Below are 18,918 nucleotides of genomic sequence, written 5' to 3' on the forward strand. Positions count from 1 at the left end.
GAAATCTACATAAAAGTTTTAAGTGACTCATATTTTCATGCTCATAAAACTGATGTTTTATGGATTGAAACTGGATTGAAAACTGATGACTGCTATCTATGGACTGAAATATAATTGGGGAGTTTCAAAGACAATCTGAGCACTCTAAATTCTCCTAGTAACACCAATAATTTTCCAAATAATGTTTTAAAAATCTTACCCAGAGATAGAAAATTGCAATTTTTCAAAGGCATGTTCCAGCGACAGTCAATTTGTTCAAGTTCGGGGTGTATGAGCTGTTCCATTTCCCTTTCCAGGACAATCTGCTCTCCCTCTTTTCCCACAAGATCAAAGCCAGCAATAATCCCTTTCCATAGGAATTCAGTTTACTCAGCTTCCCTTTTCAAAGGAGTTGGGAGATTAAAGTTTTAGGAGATCCTATGTAAAGAACTTGGGAATGGGGACCAGGAATCTTTGTACATATCCAACTGTCTTAGATCTATGGAAGATGGCCATCTCCATAGCAAAGCTCAAAATGGATCTATTGGTGATGTATCATTTTCACAAATGCTAATGACACACAAATATTACTCCACGAGAGATAAATCCCTTTGAAGCACAGAGTAACCACCTGGACAATGGTAATAATGAACTGAATTTAGTTCTCCATCAGTCATTTGTTTCTCTTTACTCTGATGCTAAATTCTAGGGTCTTTGGAATGAAAAGTATGAGCCTTTGGGATGACATTGTAAATAGTACTATGGCAATCCTTAGCTTACCTGCTTAAAGCTTTCTTGGACTTGGAGATTCTGTACTGTACACTTACATTTTGTACTTTAATCACCTTAAAGGGTAACTGGTCTACCTTTGGGAAATTATTAATCAGACCTTCAACCTGGCCCTCCTACTCATTGCTAGTGGCATCATAAGTTGGTATACAATTTGGGAAAACAATTTGGCAGTAGATATCAAAAACTATTAAAACTCATTTTTTTTAAAAAAAGATTAAATTGGAAGCAACATAAATGTTCTCAAATAAATAAATGGTTTAAGTATATTTTGTAGTAAAATGCTATATAATCATTAATAATGGTTAAAGGATTGGGGATAAAATAGAAACACGTTTGTGATATAACAAAGGAACCAACCAGAAGAAAAGTTATAAATGATACAATGTGATTACAACTATAAATATTTAAGTGAAAAACCAATGAAATAGAATTAAATGCTGGTGACAAGGTGACAGAATTAAAGGTAGTAAGATGTATTATCTATATTTTTGAAGTTTTCATTAACTGACTGTGTTATTTGAATTAATAATCTGTAGGGTCATATTAACCCATAGGAAAAACTTACCAAAATACAGCAAGCTTACCGTGGACATAATACTTCTTAACAGAGGAAGGGATTCTAAGCCATTTAATTTCACTGTCTTCATTAAGAATTTTCCACTCAAGAATAAAATACATCAGGTTATAATCACTGGGTGAGAGCGTCCAGGAAAGAATTACACAAGTGCTGTTTAAGGGGTAAGCGCTGAGTGACTGCACGATATTTACTGAGGGGAAAGAAGGAAATTTACTTTTAATTTCAACATTAATGAAAATCTCCAAACTGCCTTTAGAGTTTACAACCTAGTGAAAAAGGAAGAAGGAAGAGAAGGCAGATATTTACACAAATAAATATAAAACATGGCAATTATTTTTGTATCACATAAGTTATATAAGCAGAGAGATGTGGAAATATATGCTATTGATAAATAAGATTTGACCTAAAATCCAAAAAAGAGATTTTTGGATATGGTCATAAGATGTTCTCTTCTGTAGTAATGTACAAGCCTATTAATCATCCTAATTCCCCCCAGCTCTTCTCTCCCACTGATGGAATCATGCTTTCAAAGCACAAAACTAATCATTTTAACACCCTCTGCACAGAGTCCCACTTCAAAGCCTCCAGACTTCCACAAGTGAGGACAAATTTTCATCATGCCTACAATGCCCTAAGGCCCATGTCTCAGCACATCTGTCGGCTTTTCTGCACGCGTGCACACACCCACACACACACACGCCCCTGGCGATCCTCCTTCATCTCCTCTCCTAGACTGCAGGATTTTTGGTCAGACAGTTCCTCTCTCAGGGGAGCTCTTCTTCCCACTTTTCATGGAAGTTCAATTCCTATACCGCATCCTCAAGAAAACTTCTCTGACCCTCAATACTGGTTTAGGCTCCTATTTTTTTTTTCCTTTTATACAATTATATTCCTTTCCTAGGAACATGCATCTCAGTTTGTAAACAGGCATTAACTTATATGATTATTTTATTAAAATCTGTCTCATCTATTGAACTCTGTGAGACCATCATAATTTCACCCACATTGGAATTTCTACCACCTAGCATAGTGCAGCATTAAACAAATAATTCTATTAATAGAACATACTGATTGAAAATTTTAGTGTAAAATACAGTGCAAATGCGGTGAAACTTAGGTAAAGTTTACACTATATGTACACAAGTAATCACAATATAACGCAGGATATAAAATACTCTAGAAAAGGTAGAAAGTATTCTGAGATTTAAAAAAAAGGATAGGACACATCTATGTTAAGCAATAAACAAATATTTCAGGAAGGTACATGATTAGTAGAGGGAAGTGAAATTTGAATTTTTCATTAAAAATTGTACTTTGAATATACCATACAAGCTACAAGCTCCTATATAAAGTGGTTCTTAATTCCTTGATTAATCAAATATATCAAAATTAATAAAAGAGGGTTCATCACGTATTAAATAAAATACAAGTTATTTTCAAATCTAAGCAATTACTTGTACCTATCTAATGTTACACTATCACATACATATAGGTAGTATATATGACACACACATGTGTATTTTATCTAGTAATATATGTGTGTGTATATATATGGACACATTATATGCATATGTATATACATATATAAAGAGAGAGAGAGAGATTTATTCACCTACAACCTGCACTGGCCCAGAAGTTTTAAGTATTAGATTTATCAGAACATTCACATTTATTATAGTATGATTTCAACAATGTTCTACCATGTTCTACCACGTGAAAAGCCAAGGACCGCATCACATAATCAGGATATACTCTTACATTATTTTTTAGACAAAGCAGAGATAAAAGGTAAAAAAAGAGACTGATTCAGAGAATCACAGGCTTCTTGGAAGATCATTTAGAATGGGAGGGGTTTGCAAAGATTAAATATTAAAAGGAGCACAGGTTTAATACCCTATGCCTTTTCTTACCTTTGCTGATAGACCATGAGAACGTTAAATTAAAATTTGCAGAAGAAGCACCAATTGAATTGATGGCCAGAACCGTAACAGAATGTGCTTGCTCTGTCCAAAGGAAAGTGAGCTTAGTGTGATTTCCCACATCTTCCGACCACGTTCCATTGTGGGAAGTATGATGCTTTACCACATATCTTCTTACACTGCACAATGAGTCATTTTTCATCAGGGGCTACAGTAAACACAAAAGTTGATTAGCTGAAGGGCTACAGTGCTTTTCATACCAGCCGAGCTCCTAGAACTCCGATTAAACATTTCCCGTTGGTAGGCAGGGGCCAGACCAGAGCAAGCCCTGATGAATTCAAGGCTGAGGTGTGGGCTGCTCTGACAGTCTCCCTGAAGCTGTCTGGGTGACTATGGAACATCGGAAACTTGTTTTCTCCTTATGGTTTGTTTTTTTTTTCAAGACTCAGAGAATAAATCATTTGAAGATAATGAAGCATGGATATAAACAGGATACTTTTCTACCAGGAAGTTTAACTCTAATTTTAGAGAAAAGAAAGACTAATTGGGAATTGAGAGTTTCTTCATCTAAAAAGCAAAAAAAAGGAATAACCCTCTGTTTCTGTAAAGCAGCAATGAGAAAGAGCTAAAATGAAATTAATCACCACTTCTACTAATCTTAGTAAGACTGGTCATTTTTCTTCTTCCCATGACATGCTGACTCTACAAGTCATAGACAGCATCAGGACAGTGTACAAGGCGCCCCAGAACGTCTGTCCTGTAGTTAAAAAATCATACCAGGTCACCGAGATGCCAGTGTAAAATACATTATTGGTACAATTCTATCCTTCCATCCTACACAGCATAATACATCCCACTTTCCCCATCACCTTCACCTGTTTCAGGTAAGATTTAAGTGCTACTAATACCTTGTCAACCTTTAGAAAGCTTGTCACTATACAACAGACTAGAGCAGTGCTTCTCATTTTTTTTGTCATTGAGATTCTTCTTCTAAGTGAGAAATTGAGAAACATAAATACAAACACACATAACTATAGCGCTGCAAGTCTTGGAAGAAGCTGGGTAGGTGGTGAGAAGATATTAGCAGTCACTGCAAGAAATAAGGGCTTCCCTGGTGGCTCGGAGGGTAAAGTATTCGTCTGCAACACCGGAGACCTGGGTTCAATTCCTGGGTTGGGAAGAACCGCTGGAGGAAGGCATGGCAACCCACTCCTTGCCTGGAGAATCCCCATGGACAGAGGAGCCTGGCAGGCTACAGTCCATGGGGTCACAAAGAGTTGGACACCACTAAGCAATTAAGCACAGCACAGCAAGAAATAAATGAAAAATCATACAAATGTTGCATTTTGTTTTAAACAATCTTGTCAGTTTTCATATACAAATGTTTACTTTTGAAATCCTCAAGTAAAATTGATGATAAACTCCCTTACTTTCTAGTCCTGCAAGTTGCTCTAGGCTCATCTTGTGTATTTCCTGCCCCAGACCTATTACCAAGCATTTTTTCACAGAGCCTTAGTTTCTTTATTGGAGAACAGTATTAGAAACAAATCTGAGAGTATTGCTTACTACCAGAATATGGCTTTCTCAGTTGACAGATTAAGGAAATGCATGTGTGTGTACTATATCTATATACACTCATATCTATGAAAATTTCTCAATCAATAGCCAGACAAAAGATAAAAGAGAACTATAATTTCAAGTTGTAATGGAAACATAATTAACCTAACAATATAAACTAATTACATACAATTTAGGGGGTTAAGTAGAGTGATATGGTAAGTGGAAGTACATGCATGCATATGTTTTCATCCGCCCAACCACTTTATGTCTTTTGGTTGGTGCATTTAATCCATTTACATTAAGGTAATTATTGATATGTATGATCTATTAACATTTTCTTAATTGTTTAGGGTTTATTTTGTGTAGGTCTTTTCCTTCACTTGTGTTTCCTGCTTAGAGAACCTCTTTTATCATTTGTTATAAAGCTGACTTGATAGTGCTGAATTCTCTGAACTTTTCCTTGCCTGGAAAGCTTTTGATTTCTCCATTAAATCTGAACAGGAGTCTTGCTGGGTATTCTTGGTTGGAGGTTCTTCCCACTGAAAATTTCTAAGTGAATCTATCTGTATCCATATTAAGCTAAACATGAGTTCATACTAATCCATTACCACATGGATCATTCTTTGCTTATCTATAAACAATTCAACAGCAACAAACTTGAGTCCTTCTTACCACCCATCATCCAATACTTAGTTGTTCAATTCCAATTTATATATCTAATAATACCAAAACTGTTAACCCATACCTTGTGAGAAAAATGACTTTATCAACTAGAATACAATGGTTATGTACAGTTCCTTTTGACTTTATTCTTAAGAATCTACTCATTTAAAAGTTTCCCTAGGCCTGGACCATTTTTGCCCAACTCCTTCAGTAAGGTTGTTTCATATACTTGTAGTACAGTTAGATTCTCTTGTTGCAGCCTGAACTCCATCCTAGGATTCTCTAACCTCCTAACAATTTATCTTTAATTTGCATACATTAAGGTTTTCTTTCTATGTTATAAGGATTTATGAATTTTGAGAAATACATAAGGCTATGGACTCACTAGGACAATATTTTACCAAATAGTTTCACCATCATAAAAAATCCCCTATTCTTCACCCATTGAAACCTTTCCCCATCAACCAAACACCTGGAAACCACTGATCTTTTTGCTGTCTCTATAGTTACATCTATCTTTTCTTGAATGTCATCTAAATGAAATCATAATGTAGCTTCTAGCACTAGCACTTACACAGGCTTCTAGCACTTAGCAACATTCATTTAAGACTCATCCATAACACGAAAAAGGCCCACCAAGTCAAACAAAAGAGGAGGAGATAGGGAATCTGCCTGAAAAAGAATTTAGAATAATGATAATAAAAATGATCCAAAATCTTGAAAACAAAATGGAGTTACAGATACATAGCCTGGAGACAAAGATTGAAAAGATGCAAGAAATGTTTAATAAAGACCTAGAAGAAATAAAAAAGAGTCAATTAAAAATAAATAATGCAATGAATGAGATCAAAAACACTCTGGAGGGAACCAAGAGTAGAATAACAGAGACAGAAGATAGGATAAGTGAGGTAGAAGATAAAACGGTGGAAATAAATGAAGCAGAGAGGAAAAAAGAAAAAAGGATCAAAAGAAATGAGAACAACCTCAGGGACCTCTGGGACAATGTGAAACGCCCACCATTCGAATCATAGGAGTCACAGAAGAAGAAGACAAAAAGAAAGGCCATGAGAAAATACTGGAGGAGATAATAGCTGAAAACTTCCCTAAAATGGGGAAGGAAATAGCCACCCAAGTCCAAGAAACCCAGAGAGTCCCAAACAGGATAAACCCAAGGCGAAACACCCCAAGACACATATTAATCAAATTAACAAAGATCAAACACAAAGAGCAAATATTAAAAGCAGCAAGGGAGAAACAACAAATAACACACAAAGGGATTCCCATAAGGATAACAGCTGATCTATCAATAGAAACCCTCCAGGCCAGAAGGGAATGGCAGCACATACTGAAAGTAATGAAAGAGAATAACCTACAACCTAGATTACTGTACCCAGCAAGGATCTCATTCAGATATGAAGGAGAATTCAAAAGCTTTACAGACAAGCAAAAGCTGAGAGAATTCAGCACCACCAAACCAGCTCTTCAACAAATGCTAAAGGATCTTCTCTAGACAGGAAATGCAGAAAGGTTGTATAAACGTGAACCCAAAACAACAAAGTAAATGACAACGGGACCACACCTATCAATAATTACCTTAAATGTAAATGGGTTGAATGCCCCAACCAAAAGACAAAGATTGGCTGAATGGATACAAAAACAAGACCCCTATATATGCTGTCTACAAGAGACCCACCTCAAAACAAGGGACACATACAGACTGAAAGTGAAGGGCTGGAAAAAATATTTCACGCAAACGGAGACCAAAAGAAAGCAGGAGTCGCAATGCTCATATCAGATAAAATAGACTTTCAAATAAAGGATGTGAAAAGAGACAAAGAAGGACACTACATAATGATCAAAGGATCAATCCAAGAAGAAGATATAACAATTATAAATATATATGCACCCAACATAGGAGGACCGCAATATGTACGGCAAACACTAACGAGTATGAAAGAGGAAATTAATAGTAACACAATAATAGTGGGAGACTTTAATACCCCACTCACAACTATGGATAGATCAACTAAACAGAAAATCAACAAGGAAACACAAACCTTAAATGATACAATGGACCAGCTAGACCTGATTGATATCTATAGGACATTTCACCCCAAAACAATCAACTTCACCTTTTTCTCAAGTGCACACGGAACCTTCTCCAGAATAGATCACATCCTGGGCCATAAATCTGGTCTTGGAAAATTCAAAAAAATTGAAATCATTCCAGTCATCTTTTCTGACCACAGTGCAGTAAGATTAGATCTCAATTACAGGAAAAAAATTGTTAAAAATTCCAACATATGGAGGCTAAATAACACGCTTCTGAATAACCAACAAATCATAGAAGAAATCAAAAAAGAAATCAAAGTATGTATAGAAATGAACGAAAATGAAAACACAACAACCCAAAACCTATGGGACACTGTAAAAGCAGTGCTAAGGGGAAGGTTCATAGCATTACAGGCGCACATTAAGAAACAAGAAAAAAGCCAAATAAATAACCTAACTCTACACCTAAAGCAATTAGAGAAGGAAGAAATGAAGAACCCCAGGGTTACCAGGAGGAAAGAAATCTTAAAAATTAGGGCAGAAATAAATGCAAAAGAAACTAAAGAGACCATAGCAAAAATCAACAAAGCTAAAAGATGGTTTTTTGAAAAAATAAACAAAATTGACAAACCATTAGCAAGACTCATTAAGAAACAAAAAGAGAAGAACCAAATTAACAAAATAAGAAATGAAAAGGGTGAGATCACAACAGACAACACTGAAATACAAAGGATCATAAGAGACTACTACCAGCAGCTCTATGCCAATAAAATGGACAACTTGGATGAAATGGACAAATTCTTAGAAAAGTATAACTTTCCAAAACTGAACCAGGAAGGAATAGAAGATCTTAACAGAACCATCACAAGCAAGGAAATCGAAACTGTAATCAAAAATCTTCCAGGAAACAAAAGCCCAGGACCAGACGGCTTCACAGCTGAATTCTACCAAAAATTTAGAGAAGAGCTAACACCTATCTTACTCAAACTCTTCCAGAAAATTGCAGAAGAAGGTAAACTTCCAAACTCATTCCTTGAGGCCACCATCACCCTAATTCCAAAACCAGACAAAGATGCCACAAAAAAAGAAAACTACAGGCCAATATCACTGATCAACATAGATGCAAAAATCCTTAACAAAATTCTAGCAAACAGAATCCAACAACATATTAAAAAAATCATACACCATGACCAAGTGGGCTTTATCCCAGGAATGCAAGGATTCTTTAATATCCGCAAATCAATCAACGTAATACACCACATTAACAAATTGAAAGATAAAAACCATATGATTATCTCAATAGATGCAGAGAAAGCCTTTGACAAAATTCAACACTCATTTATGATTAAAACTCTCCAGAAAGCAGGAATAGAAGGAACATACCTCAACATAATAAAAGCTATATATGACAAACCCACAGCAAGCATCACCCTCAATGGTGAAAAATTGAAAGCATTTCCTTTGAAATCAGGAACAAGACAAGGATGCCCACTCTCACCACTACTATTCAACATAGTGTTGGAAGTTTTGCCCACAGCAATCAGAGCAGAAAAAGACATAAAAGGAATCCAGATAGGAAAAGAAGAAGTGAAACTCTTGCTGTTTGCAGATGACATGATCCTCTACATAGAAAACCCTAAAGACTCTTCCAGAAAATTACTAGAGCTAATTAATGAATATAGTAAAGTTGCAGGATATAAAATTAACACACAGAAATCCCTTGCATTCCTATACACTAACAATGAAAAAACAGAAAGAGAAATTAAGGAAACAATACCATTCACCATTGCAATAAAAAGAATAAAATACTTAGGAGTATATCTACCTAAAGAAACAAAAGACCTATACATAGAAAACTATAAAACACTGATGAAAGAAATCAAAGAGGACACAAACAGTTGGAGAAACATACCGTGTTCATGGATTGGAAGAATCAATATTGTCAAAATGGCTATTCTACCCAAAGCAATCTATAGATTCAATGCAATCCCTATCAAGCTACCAACGGTATTTTTCACAGAACTAGAACAAATAATTTCACAATTTGTATGGAAATACAAAAAACCTCGAATAGCCAAAGTAATCTTGAGAAAGAAGAATGGAACTGGAGGAATCAACCTGCCTGACTTCAGACTCTACTACAAAGCCACAGTCATCAAGACAGTATGGTACTGGCACAAAGACAGAAACATAGATCAATGGAACAGAATAGAAAGCCCAGAGATAAATCCACGAACCTATGGACAGCTTATCTTTGACAAAGGAGGCAAGGATATACAATGGAAAAAAAGACAATCTCTAACAAGTGGTGCTGGGAAAACTGGTCAACCACCTGTAAAAGAATGAAACTAGAACACTTTCTAACACCATACACAAAAATAAACTCAAAATGGATTAAAGATCTAAATGTGAGACCAGAAACTATAAAACTCCTAGAGGAGAACATAGGCAAAACACTCTCCGACATAAATCACAGCAAGATCTTCTATGACCCACCTCCCAGAATATTGGAAATAAAAGCAAAACTAAACAAATGGGACCTAATGAAACTTAAAAGCTTTTGCAAAACAAAGGAAACTATAAGTAAGGTGAAAATACAGCCCTCAGATTGGGAGAAAATAATAGCAAATGAGGAAACAGACAAAGGATTAATCTCAAAAATATACAAGCAACTCCTGAAGCTCAATTCCAGAAAAATAAGTGACCCAATCAAAAAATGGGCCAAAGAACTAAACAGACATTTCTCCAAAGAAGACATACAGATGGCTAACAAACACATGAAAAGATGCTCAACATCACTCATTATCAGAGAAATGCAAATCAAAACCACAATGAGGTACCATTACATGCCAGTCAGGATGGCTGCTATCCAAAAGTCTACAAGCAATAAATGCTGGAGAGGGTGTGGAGAAAAGGGAACCCTCTTACACTGTTGGTGGGAATGCAAACTAGTACAGCCACTGTGGAAAACAGTGTGGAGATTTCTTTAAAAACTGGAAATAGAACTGCCATATGACCCAGCAATACCACTTCTGGGCATACACACTGAGGAAACCAGATCTGAAAGAGACACGTGCACCCCAATGTTCATGGCAGCACTGTTTATAATAGCCAGGACATGGAAGCAACCTAGATGCCCATCAGCAGATGAATGGATAAGGAAGCTGTGGTACATATACATCATGGATTATTACTCAGCTGTTAAAAAGAATTCATTTGAATCAGTTCTAATGAGATGGACGAAACTGGAGCCCATTATACAGAGTGAAGTAAGCCAGAAAGATAAAGAACATTACAGCATATTAACACATATATATGGAATTTAGAAAGATGGTAACAATAACCCTATATGCAAAACAGAAAAAGAGACACAGAAGTACAGAACAGACTTTTAAACTCTGTGGGAGAAGGTGAGGGTGGGATGTTTCGAAAGAACAGCATGTATATTATCTATGGTGAAACAGACCACCAGCCCAGGTGGGATGCATGAGTCAAGTGCTCGGGCCTGGTGCACTGGGAAGACCCAGAGGAATCAGGTGGAGAGGGAGGTGGGAGGGGGATCGGGATGGGGAATACGTGTAACTCTATGGCTGATTCATATCAATGTATGACAAAACCCACGAAAAAATAAAAAAATTAAAAAAAAAAGACTCATCCATATCTTCTGTGGCTTTATATTCTTTTTATCACTGAAATTTATTCCCAGTCAGCACTAGTGGTAAAGAACCTGCCTGCCAATGGTAAGAAATGAAGGTTTGATTCCTGAGTCAGGAAGATCCCCTGGAAGAGGGCATGGCAACCCACTCAACTCATTCTTTCCCACAGAATCCCATGAACAGAAGAGCCTGGTGGGCTACAGTCCATAGGGTTACAAAGAGTCAGACAGGACTGTAGCGACTTAGCACACACACACATTATTCCATTATATGAAAGTACCAAAGTTCTTTTTATAAGAATCTATCAAACTATATTCCAAAGTGGTTGTACAATTTTGCATTACCGCCAGCAAAGAATAAAAGTTCCTGTTGCTTCACATTCTAGTCAACAATTTATGTGAGTTTTTTGGATTTTAACCATTCTAAAAAGTATGTAGTGTATCTCATTGTTGTTCTAGTATGGATTTCCCTAATGACAAATGATGTTTGTAAGGACTGAATGTTTGTATCCCCTGAAAATTCTAACAAAAAAAAAATACATTCACTTGGGACAGAAATCAATTCATTTGGGAGTAAGAATGCTTTCAAAATTGCTAAGTTCTATACTTATTGTTTTTAGAAATATTTGCTGTATATTTGCCATCATACAGAAAGAACAATCTCAATGTCCTTGAGGTATGTAGGGAAGGGCATGTTTACTCAGGTTAGAATTAAACACTAATGGAATTTTTTGGACTTGAAGGAACACTAGATATTATCCAGTCCAATCTTATGTTGATAGAGATGAGGAAACTGAGGGTGAAAGGTCTAAGTGACTGTCAAAATAACACTGATTCACTACACCATGTCAACAAAAAGCAGAATTAAAGTCTCCAAACTCCAAATCAGTGCTTCCTTTACTCTACATCTCGGCTCTCTGTAAGCAACATCTTCAAACGGAAATAAATGTGGGATTGCAGAGTTTACAAAAGATGGTATTATTGAGTAAATCTTTTTACAATGAAGCAAATCTTTCAAGATATAGAAGTAGAAGTTTAAATAACATGAAAATCAGGAATACCTTCCAAAGCAAAGTGACATTTCTCTCTTTTTTAGTGGTGTCTTCACTAATTATTCTCCAAAATTCAGGTCCTCTGATAGGAACTGCAAAATGACAAGGAGCCTATGTTTTACATATGATCTTGGAAGGATTATCTTTCAGTCATATTTGAAGCACACACTTAGGCATTTTTAAGGCACTTCACAAAATCTCTACAGACCTTTCACATCCATGACAACTGTGTGGGCTGGAGAGCTCCAATTACTCCAATATCCCAGTCCATCTAGCCTCTTACAGCGCACCTGGACAGTATAGACTGCACAGAGGTCTGGCACTGGGAGACTGGCAGATTTTAACTTTGCATCATATACCTCAAACATCTGCAAAACAAGTCAAATCATTAGACTGATCATTATTAACCCATAGGTAGCTAAAAGACCCTGAGGTGCATTTTATTTTAAACTCTAACACTATTCCAAAACTGAGAGAGAACTGACTTTGTGTTTTCTGACTTTAGAAGTTTACTAGGCTTGCAATGTGAGTTCCTTCAAGTTAAGGATTGCCTTAGCCATCTTGTTATTTCCATCTCATGACAAGACTAGGACAAGAGTTCTCTTGCAACCTCACTTCCCAATCACCCTCTTACCCTATTGCTAACCTCTCTCCACAGACTTTTATTAATTTTAAATTAGTGGTCAGATAGGGCCTACTGTATAGGGCCCATCTGATATTCAGTCTTTTTAGTAAGTAGGCAAACTGTCACATTCAGCTGAAATCACTGTGATCTAGATATAATAGGAGCTCCTATTATTTATTATTTCTAAGTTATTTCTAGGTTTTGCAGGCTGCTGTCAGAAAACCAAAACAAAAAGGTATCATATATTCACTTGCCACTGTGGTGTCATTCTGGTTGTTTGATAAAAGCAACTTCCAAAATGTGTTCCATTGAATATGTGTGTTAGAGGGAAAAAGATTCCTTGGTAAAATGAGTTTGAGAAACAGAATGAAATAAAGTCACAAATGTCTCCTAAATTTAGGACTTCTCCAAATCTTTAACATGCAAAGTATCATGATGCTACACTAGGGACAAGTAGTGATGCAAGGTTTGTAAACTTTATTTAATGTGATCTTTGTTCAAGAAACATTTTATGGGATCAATGTTCTATAAAACACAGCTTGGGGAAAAAAAAAAACACCTTGGGAAATGATCAATCACAGGACATTTCATTCCTTGAAAGGGTTAGCAGCTCAATGGATAGAACTTACGCAAACTGGGAGATAGTGGAAGACAAGGAAGCCTGTTGTGCTTCAGCCAGTGGGATCGCAAAGAGTTGGATGGACATGATTGAGCGACTGAACAACAACAAAAATTTAACAAAAAGAACTACAGAACACAGGAGGATGTATTTTTATGCCAGTAAAATAAAACTTATGCAATAAAATTCTTAAACAGTTATAAGAAATAATATTTAGTGAGGCAAGTTCAAGAAATTTCCAGGTAAAAATTACCTTCCATTGTACTTGTTTTCCACGTAAACCATAGCGAATCTGGAACTGAAGATTATTCTCTGGAAAGACTGGCTTTTCCCAAGATATTTTCAATAATCCAATTTTTACAGTAATTTCTGCTTTCACACTGGATGGAGGCAGTGGTTTCACTGGAAAAAAATTTAAAGTATTATGTAACAGTAATTTAAATAGTAACAATGTTTTTAAATGTTATTATGATTTTATAATCTTCCACTGGGCTTCCCAGGAGGCTCAGTGGTAAAGAATCCACCTGCCAAGCAGGAGATGTGAGTTTGATCCCTGGGTCAGGAAGATACCCTGGAGAAGGAAATGGCAACCCAGTTCAGTATTCTTGACTGAGAAATGCCATGGACAGAGGAGCCTGGCAGGTTACAGTCCATAGGGTCATAAAGAGTCAGACACGACTTAGCAACAATAATCTTCCATACCTTCTATTTATAAAGCAACATCTCTTTCTCATAATTTTCTTATTCATTGTCTAATTTTATCCCCTATAACTTTATGTGATACATAAGAAAGAGATTATGTCTATTTTGCAAATAGAGCTATTGATTGAAAAAAGGTCAATTTATTGTCCATGTCACTCTGCACATTAATAGTAAGACCTGATTAGAAATGGAGCTATTGTCTCTGCATGCAAAAGATACCATACTGAACACATAAGAAATTTAGTAGCAAACTCTGTTCTATATAGAACTTTAACTAAAAGCAAAAACTATATAGTTCATCCGTTTCCACACATGTGGTTTCAAACCTTTCTACTGTTTGTTAAAAGGTATTTCTAGCTAAGGTCAGAGGTAGTCTTGCAGAGTAAAGCCTTGGTTCTCACCGTCTGAGGAAAATAGGCTTTTTAGAGGTAGAAACAAAAGCAAAGAGGACCAGATGGCAAGAGCTTTTTAAAAAAATAGTAAAAGACAATACTCAAACTCAGTGTATTTGAGAACTAATAACTCAAAGAATAACCACAATAGTGTTAACCTTCGAAGCTCCAGATTTCATCAACAATACTTCTTCAGACTGTGGATAACCAAAACTCCTAAACTTTTTTATTATTACTCAGTATCTCATGCTTATTCAATTCCTCAAATGCCAAGAAGACATTCTTCACCAACCAGTATGATGACAAATTTTTTACCTTTTGAAAAGGTATTAATAATTCCTCCTCAAGAAAAGAAGTATGAGCTTCCAAAAGACCCTAAGGCATTAAATCTGTGATTGCACTTGACTGAATCATATGGACATCACATCTATATATTCCACGAATGCCTAGTTTGTACAAGGAATGATTTGAAGTACAATAGTTCATGTGATCCCCAGAATACCGACCTTAGGGAAGTAGAAGGAGTTTTCCACATTTTATAGATGATTAAATAGTCTCAGAGCATTTAAGCAACTAGCCCAAGTTAACAAAGCTAGTAAAATGAGAAGCTGTCATTCCCAAAGTTGAATTTTCAGTGTCTTCTAATATTTAGCAGGCAATATAAGTCCAATTTAAATGCCTTATATTAGTACTGAAAAGAGTAACATCAGAAATTGTTCAGATATCAAATTGAATCCAAGCTGCAGTTGTCACATAATAGATGTGAGGGTGTATCTGTGCATGTTTGTGGGGAGGGGTGTAGAAGAATTCTTTGCTATCATAGGATACTTAGTATCAGAGAAGTACTCCTTACAATAAAATCACTTAAAATGGAACTAAACTAGTGAGAGGACTGAAGAGGGCAGATCAATTAATTGGGACTTCATATTGAAAGAAAATTTTTTTGATTATGACAATTTCATCCTATATCTAACAAAATTTAAATTTGAAGTCAGATATGTATTAATTATCTGAAAATACAATGGACTAATATTAATTTTTGGTATAATTTCCCAACAAAATAGTATACAGCATCAAAAGATACTCTTCTGTCTTTGCCAGACAATCATAAATGGGCCATTTTTCAAAGATTTCACAGTGATACTTGGAGCGATATACCAAAATTTCCAAGGGTTCTCTTTGTCCTTTGAAATTAAAATCTTTTTAAAATACTATGATGGATGTCATCATCTTGATCATTTTCTCTTTATTTCACTTGAGTTATTTTGAATCCTTCTGCTTCCTATCCAGCCTTACAAATTAAATAGCCTTGAGTTATGACTACTCAGATTTCAAAAACCATCAGAATATCCAAATTAAACTTTTAGATTAAAAACATCAGATGTTGTCATATATATATTGAGAAAAAACATAAAATAGTGTATTATTTAGAATAATATTAGTACCAAATTTCAAACCCAGTAACCGATATAACTCAGCAAATCATGTGCTAAACATATTCCTATTGCTAAAAATTGTGCTATATAAGTAAAATAAAAATTGTAAAATTGTCTAAGGCTGATTGTCTTTTCAATCCCACTGCAAATAGGAAAATAATTTTTTAATCTAGTGTGATCAGAAAATAGCAAAATTCAACTGTCACCCCAAATCAGTCTGAATCCAAATCTGCTAATAAAAATGAAGACATACATATAGTTTTTGACATACCCACAGAATCAGGAATGACACAAGTTGGTGGAGAGTCCAGTGAGCCCAACGTGTGATTAATTCTAATCCACATTGTATAGCCGGATAATAGAAAGATTGGCTGAAATATGCATTCATAAAAACCATCTCTCTGCAAGTGGCAATCTTTGGGTTCAGATACAGGATGAATAGATGGAACATCAGAACAGTAAAGGCTGCTCCTTAAAAGATACAAAAACAATCAATAAGTATACAACAATGATGAAAGCAATAAGATATCTGAGAAGATTTCTTATTTAAAATAGACAGTTTTTGCTCCATCTAAAAGTAGTTGTTCTTACTGGAACGGCATTTTTTAATTCCCAGCTATATTACAATCTTTCCATAAAAATAGAAAACGCTTATTAAATATTTCACTTGACAGTAAGTGGGTATGCAATTGAAGTAAATGACAATTTTCTAGTAAGGAGAGAAGGATCCAATTAGAGATAGGACTTACACCACTTTGGAAGCTATGCCAATAGAGCTCAGTGATCGAATTTTTAAAATAAAGATCATAAATGATAATGGGACATTCCTGAGATGGAAAGGAAGGTACATTCCTTGCACTTTAAATTCTACCACAAATTGAAAACATAATTGATAGCAAATTATATCTTAATTGACATGGCCCTGATATATTCTAGTTCAAAGCAATATAATTAAAATAATACCAATTCTTGACTTATATATAGTCAGATGAGCTTCCCAAGTGACCCAGTGGTAAAGAATTCACCTGCCAGTGCAGAGGAGACATGGGTTCAACCTCTGAGTTGGAAAAATACCCTGGAGAAGGAAATGGCACCCACTCCAGTATTCTTGCCTGAAGAATCCCAAGGACAGAGGAGCCTAGTGGGCTACAGTTTATGGGGTTGCAAAGAGTTGGACATGAATGAGCACGCAGGCATATAGTCAGGTATATCACTTATTTTCTCAGAGAAGAAAATTAAGAAAATATTTTTATCACTACATCCCAATCAACACTATACCTTACAGAATATAAAGCATTTCACCTCTTCTTTGAAATAACTCTTCTGCCATTATTTGCTTTAAATATAGTAGTTAAGTGCTAAAGGTAGCAGTTATTATTTCCTTAGGAATGGGAGTAAGGAGGTTACATGAAAATGGAATATCTATATTTTTCTGTCCCTTATTTTCCATTTTTTGTGACACCTTTTTCTTCCTATTTCCTCAAAAATTACAACCATGTGTGAGTTTGTGTATGTGTGTGTTTATGTGCAAGACTGTGATGGGTGAGGTTAGATGAGAAAGTGGGATGAGGATTCATCATCTTGTACAGAAGCATATTAGCAGTCCACCTGGAATTCAAAGATTAGCATCACTATCATTATGATAGATACAAACATTTATTGAATGTTTACCAGAAGAAATCACATCACTTGATTATAATTAAATAAAATATTATTAACTCTCACAGAAACCCTTCAAGTCCTATTATTCGTTCCATTGTACAGATTAGGAAAATGAAGCTTAGAGAGGTTAAAAAACTCGACCAAGCATATGCAGCTAGTTTCATGGTTCTTCTGAAAATACTAGGGAAGATAAATGACTCAAAATGCTTAGAGAACAATCATCCACAAACACCACTGAAAATGTCATGGAAAGAAAGTAAAGAGATTACAAAAGTAATGTGGTATACAGTGAACATCCTATTGATTTTAAAATACTCATCAAGTAAGATGAAGACAGCTATTATTCCCACATGAGAGATGAAGAAATTGCCCCATTTTTTCTAATACTACGTAAGAATAGATTGGTAGCAGTAGGAATAGATCAGAACACATTATTTGAGAAAATGTGCTTGTTTTTCAAGTAGTAACTTTAGATTTTAAAAATAAATGAGCACAAGTTATAAAACTGAAAGTCCTGATACAAATGGAGACAGGGTGTTTAAGAGTAGTACACATTCTTGAAAATTACTAAAGAGTATTATAAAAATGAAAATATGTCTATCTTGTCCTAATCAACACATTTTAGATAAAAGCATTTACAAAGAGAAGGAGAGTATTATAGGAAGACAATGAACTTGAATTCTTTTTAAAACAGAGAAGGGTAAAAAACAAATGAAATTACTCTTTACTAGAATAGTTTAAGCATTGTGAAGTAAACAAAGTTATGGTTACCAAAGGGGAAAGGAGGGAAAAAATAAATAATTTAGGAATTTGAGATTAACAGACACATACTACTGTTTATAAAATAGATAAACAACAAGGATTTACTATGTAGCACAGAGAACTATATTCAGTATCTTATAATAACCTATAATGAAAAGAATCTGAAAAAGAATATATATACACATACACACACATATATATGCATAACTGAATCATTTTGCAGCACACCTGAACCTAGCGCAACACTGTAAATCAACTACAGTTCAATTAAAAAAATAATCTTACCTATTTATAAAAACCACTCATATTGTTTCTCACAATCTCTGTGCCACTACCTCCAATTTTTTCTAAAAGCTTAATCTTCAGCAAATGATATGAGGCTTCTATAATCCTTTATATTTTCCTCTAGTCAGTTCTCCAAGTCAAATTAAAAATGTATAGACATTAGTTTTGGGGATTTCATTCATTAAC

At 35.2% G+C, this 18,918-nt stretch overlaps 1 protein-coding gene across 2 annotated transcripts in view; it reads right to left on the reverse strand.

The window, feature by feature from the left end:
- The window catches only part of LEPR (leptin receptor), a 93,261-nt gene that overhangs the window by 14,730 nt on the left and 59,613 nt on the right, over positions 1-18,918 (reverse strand). For both annotated transcript variants that reach the window (XM_065928579.1, XM_065928569.1), the window contains 6 exons: positions 16,295-16,494; positions 13,747-13,895; positions 12,458-12,617; positions 12,259-12,341; positions 3,259-3,475; positions 1,356-1,538 (listed from right to left, as the gene is read on the reverse strand). In XM_065928579.1, the coding sequence (XP_065784651.1) occupies positions 1,356-1,538; positions 3,259-3,475; positions 12,259-12,341; positions 12,458-12,617; positions 13,747-13,895; positions 16,295-16,494 (992 nt within the window). The remainder of the gene's footprint in view (positions 1-1,355; positions 1,539-3,258; positions 3,476-12,258; positions 12,342-12,457; positions 12,618-13,746; positions 13,896-16,294; positions 16,495-18,918) is intronic.

This window comes from Muntiacus reevesi, chromosome 1 (assembly GCF_963930625.1).
Source record: "Muntiacus reevesi chromosome 1, mMunRee1.1, whole genome shotgun sequence".
In the NCBI taxonomy this organism is placed as follows: Eukaryota; Metazoa; Chordata; class Mammalia; order Artiodactyla; family Cervidae; genus Muntiacus; species Muntiacus reevesi.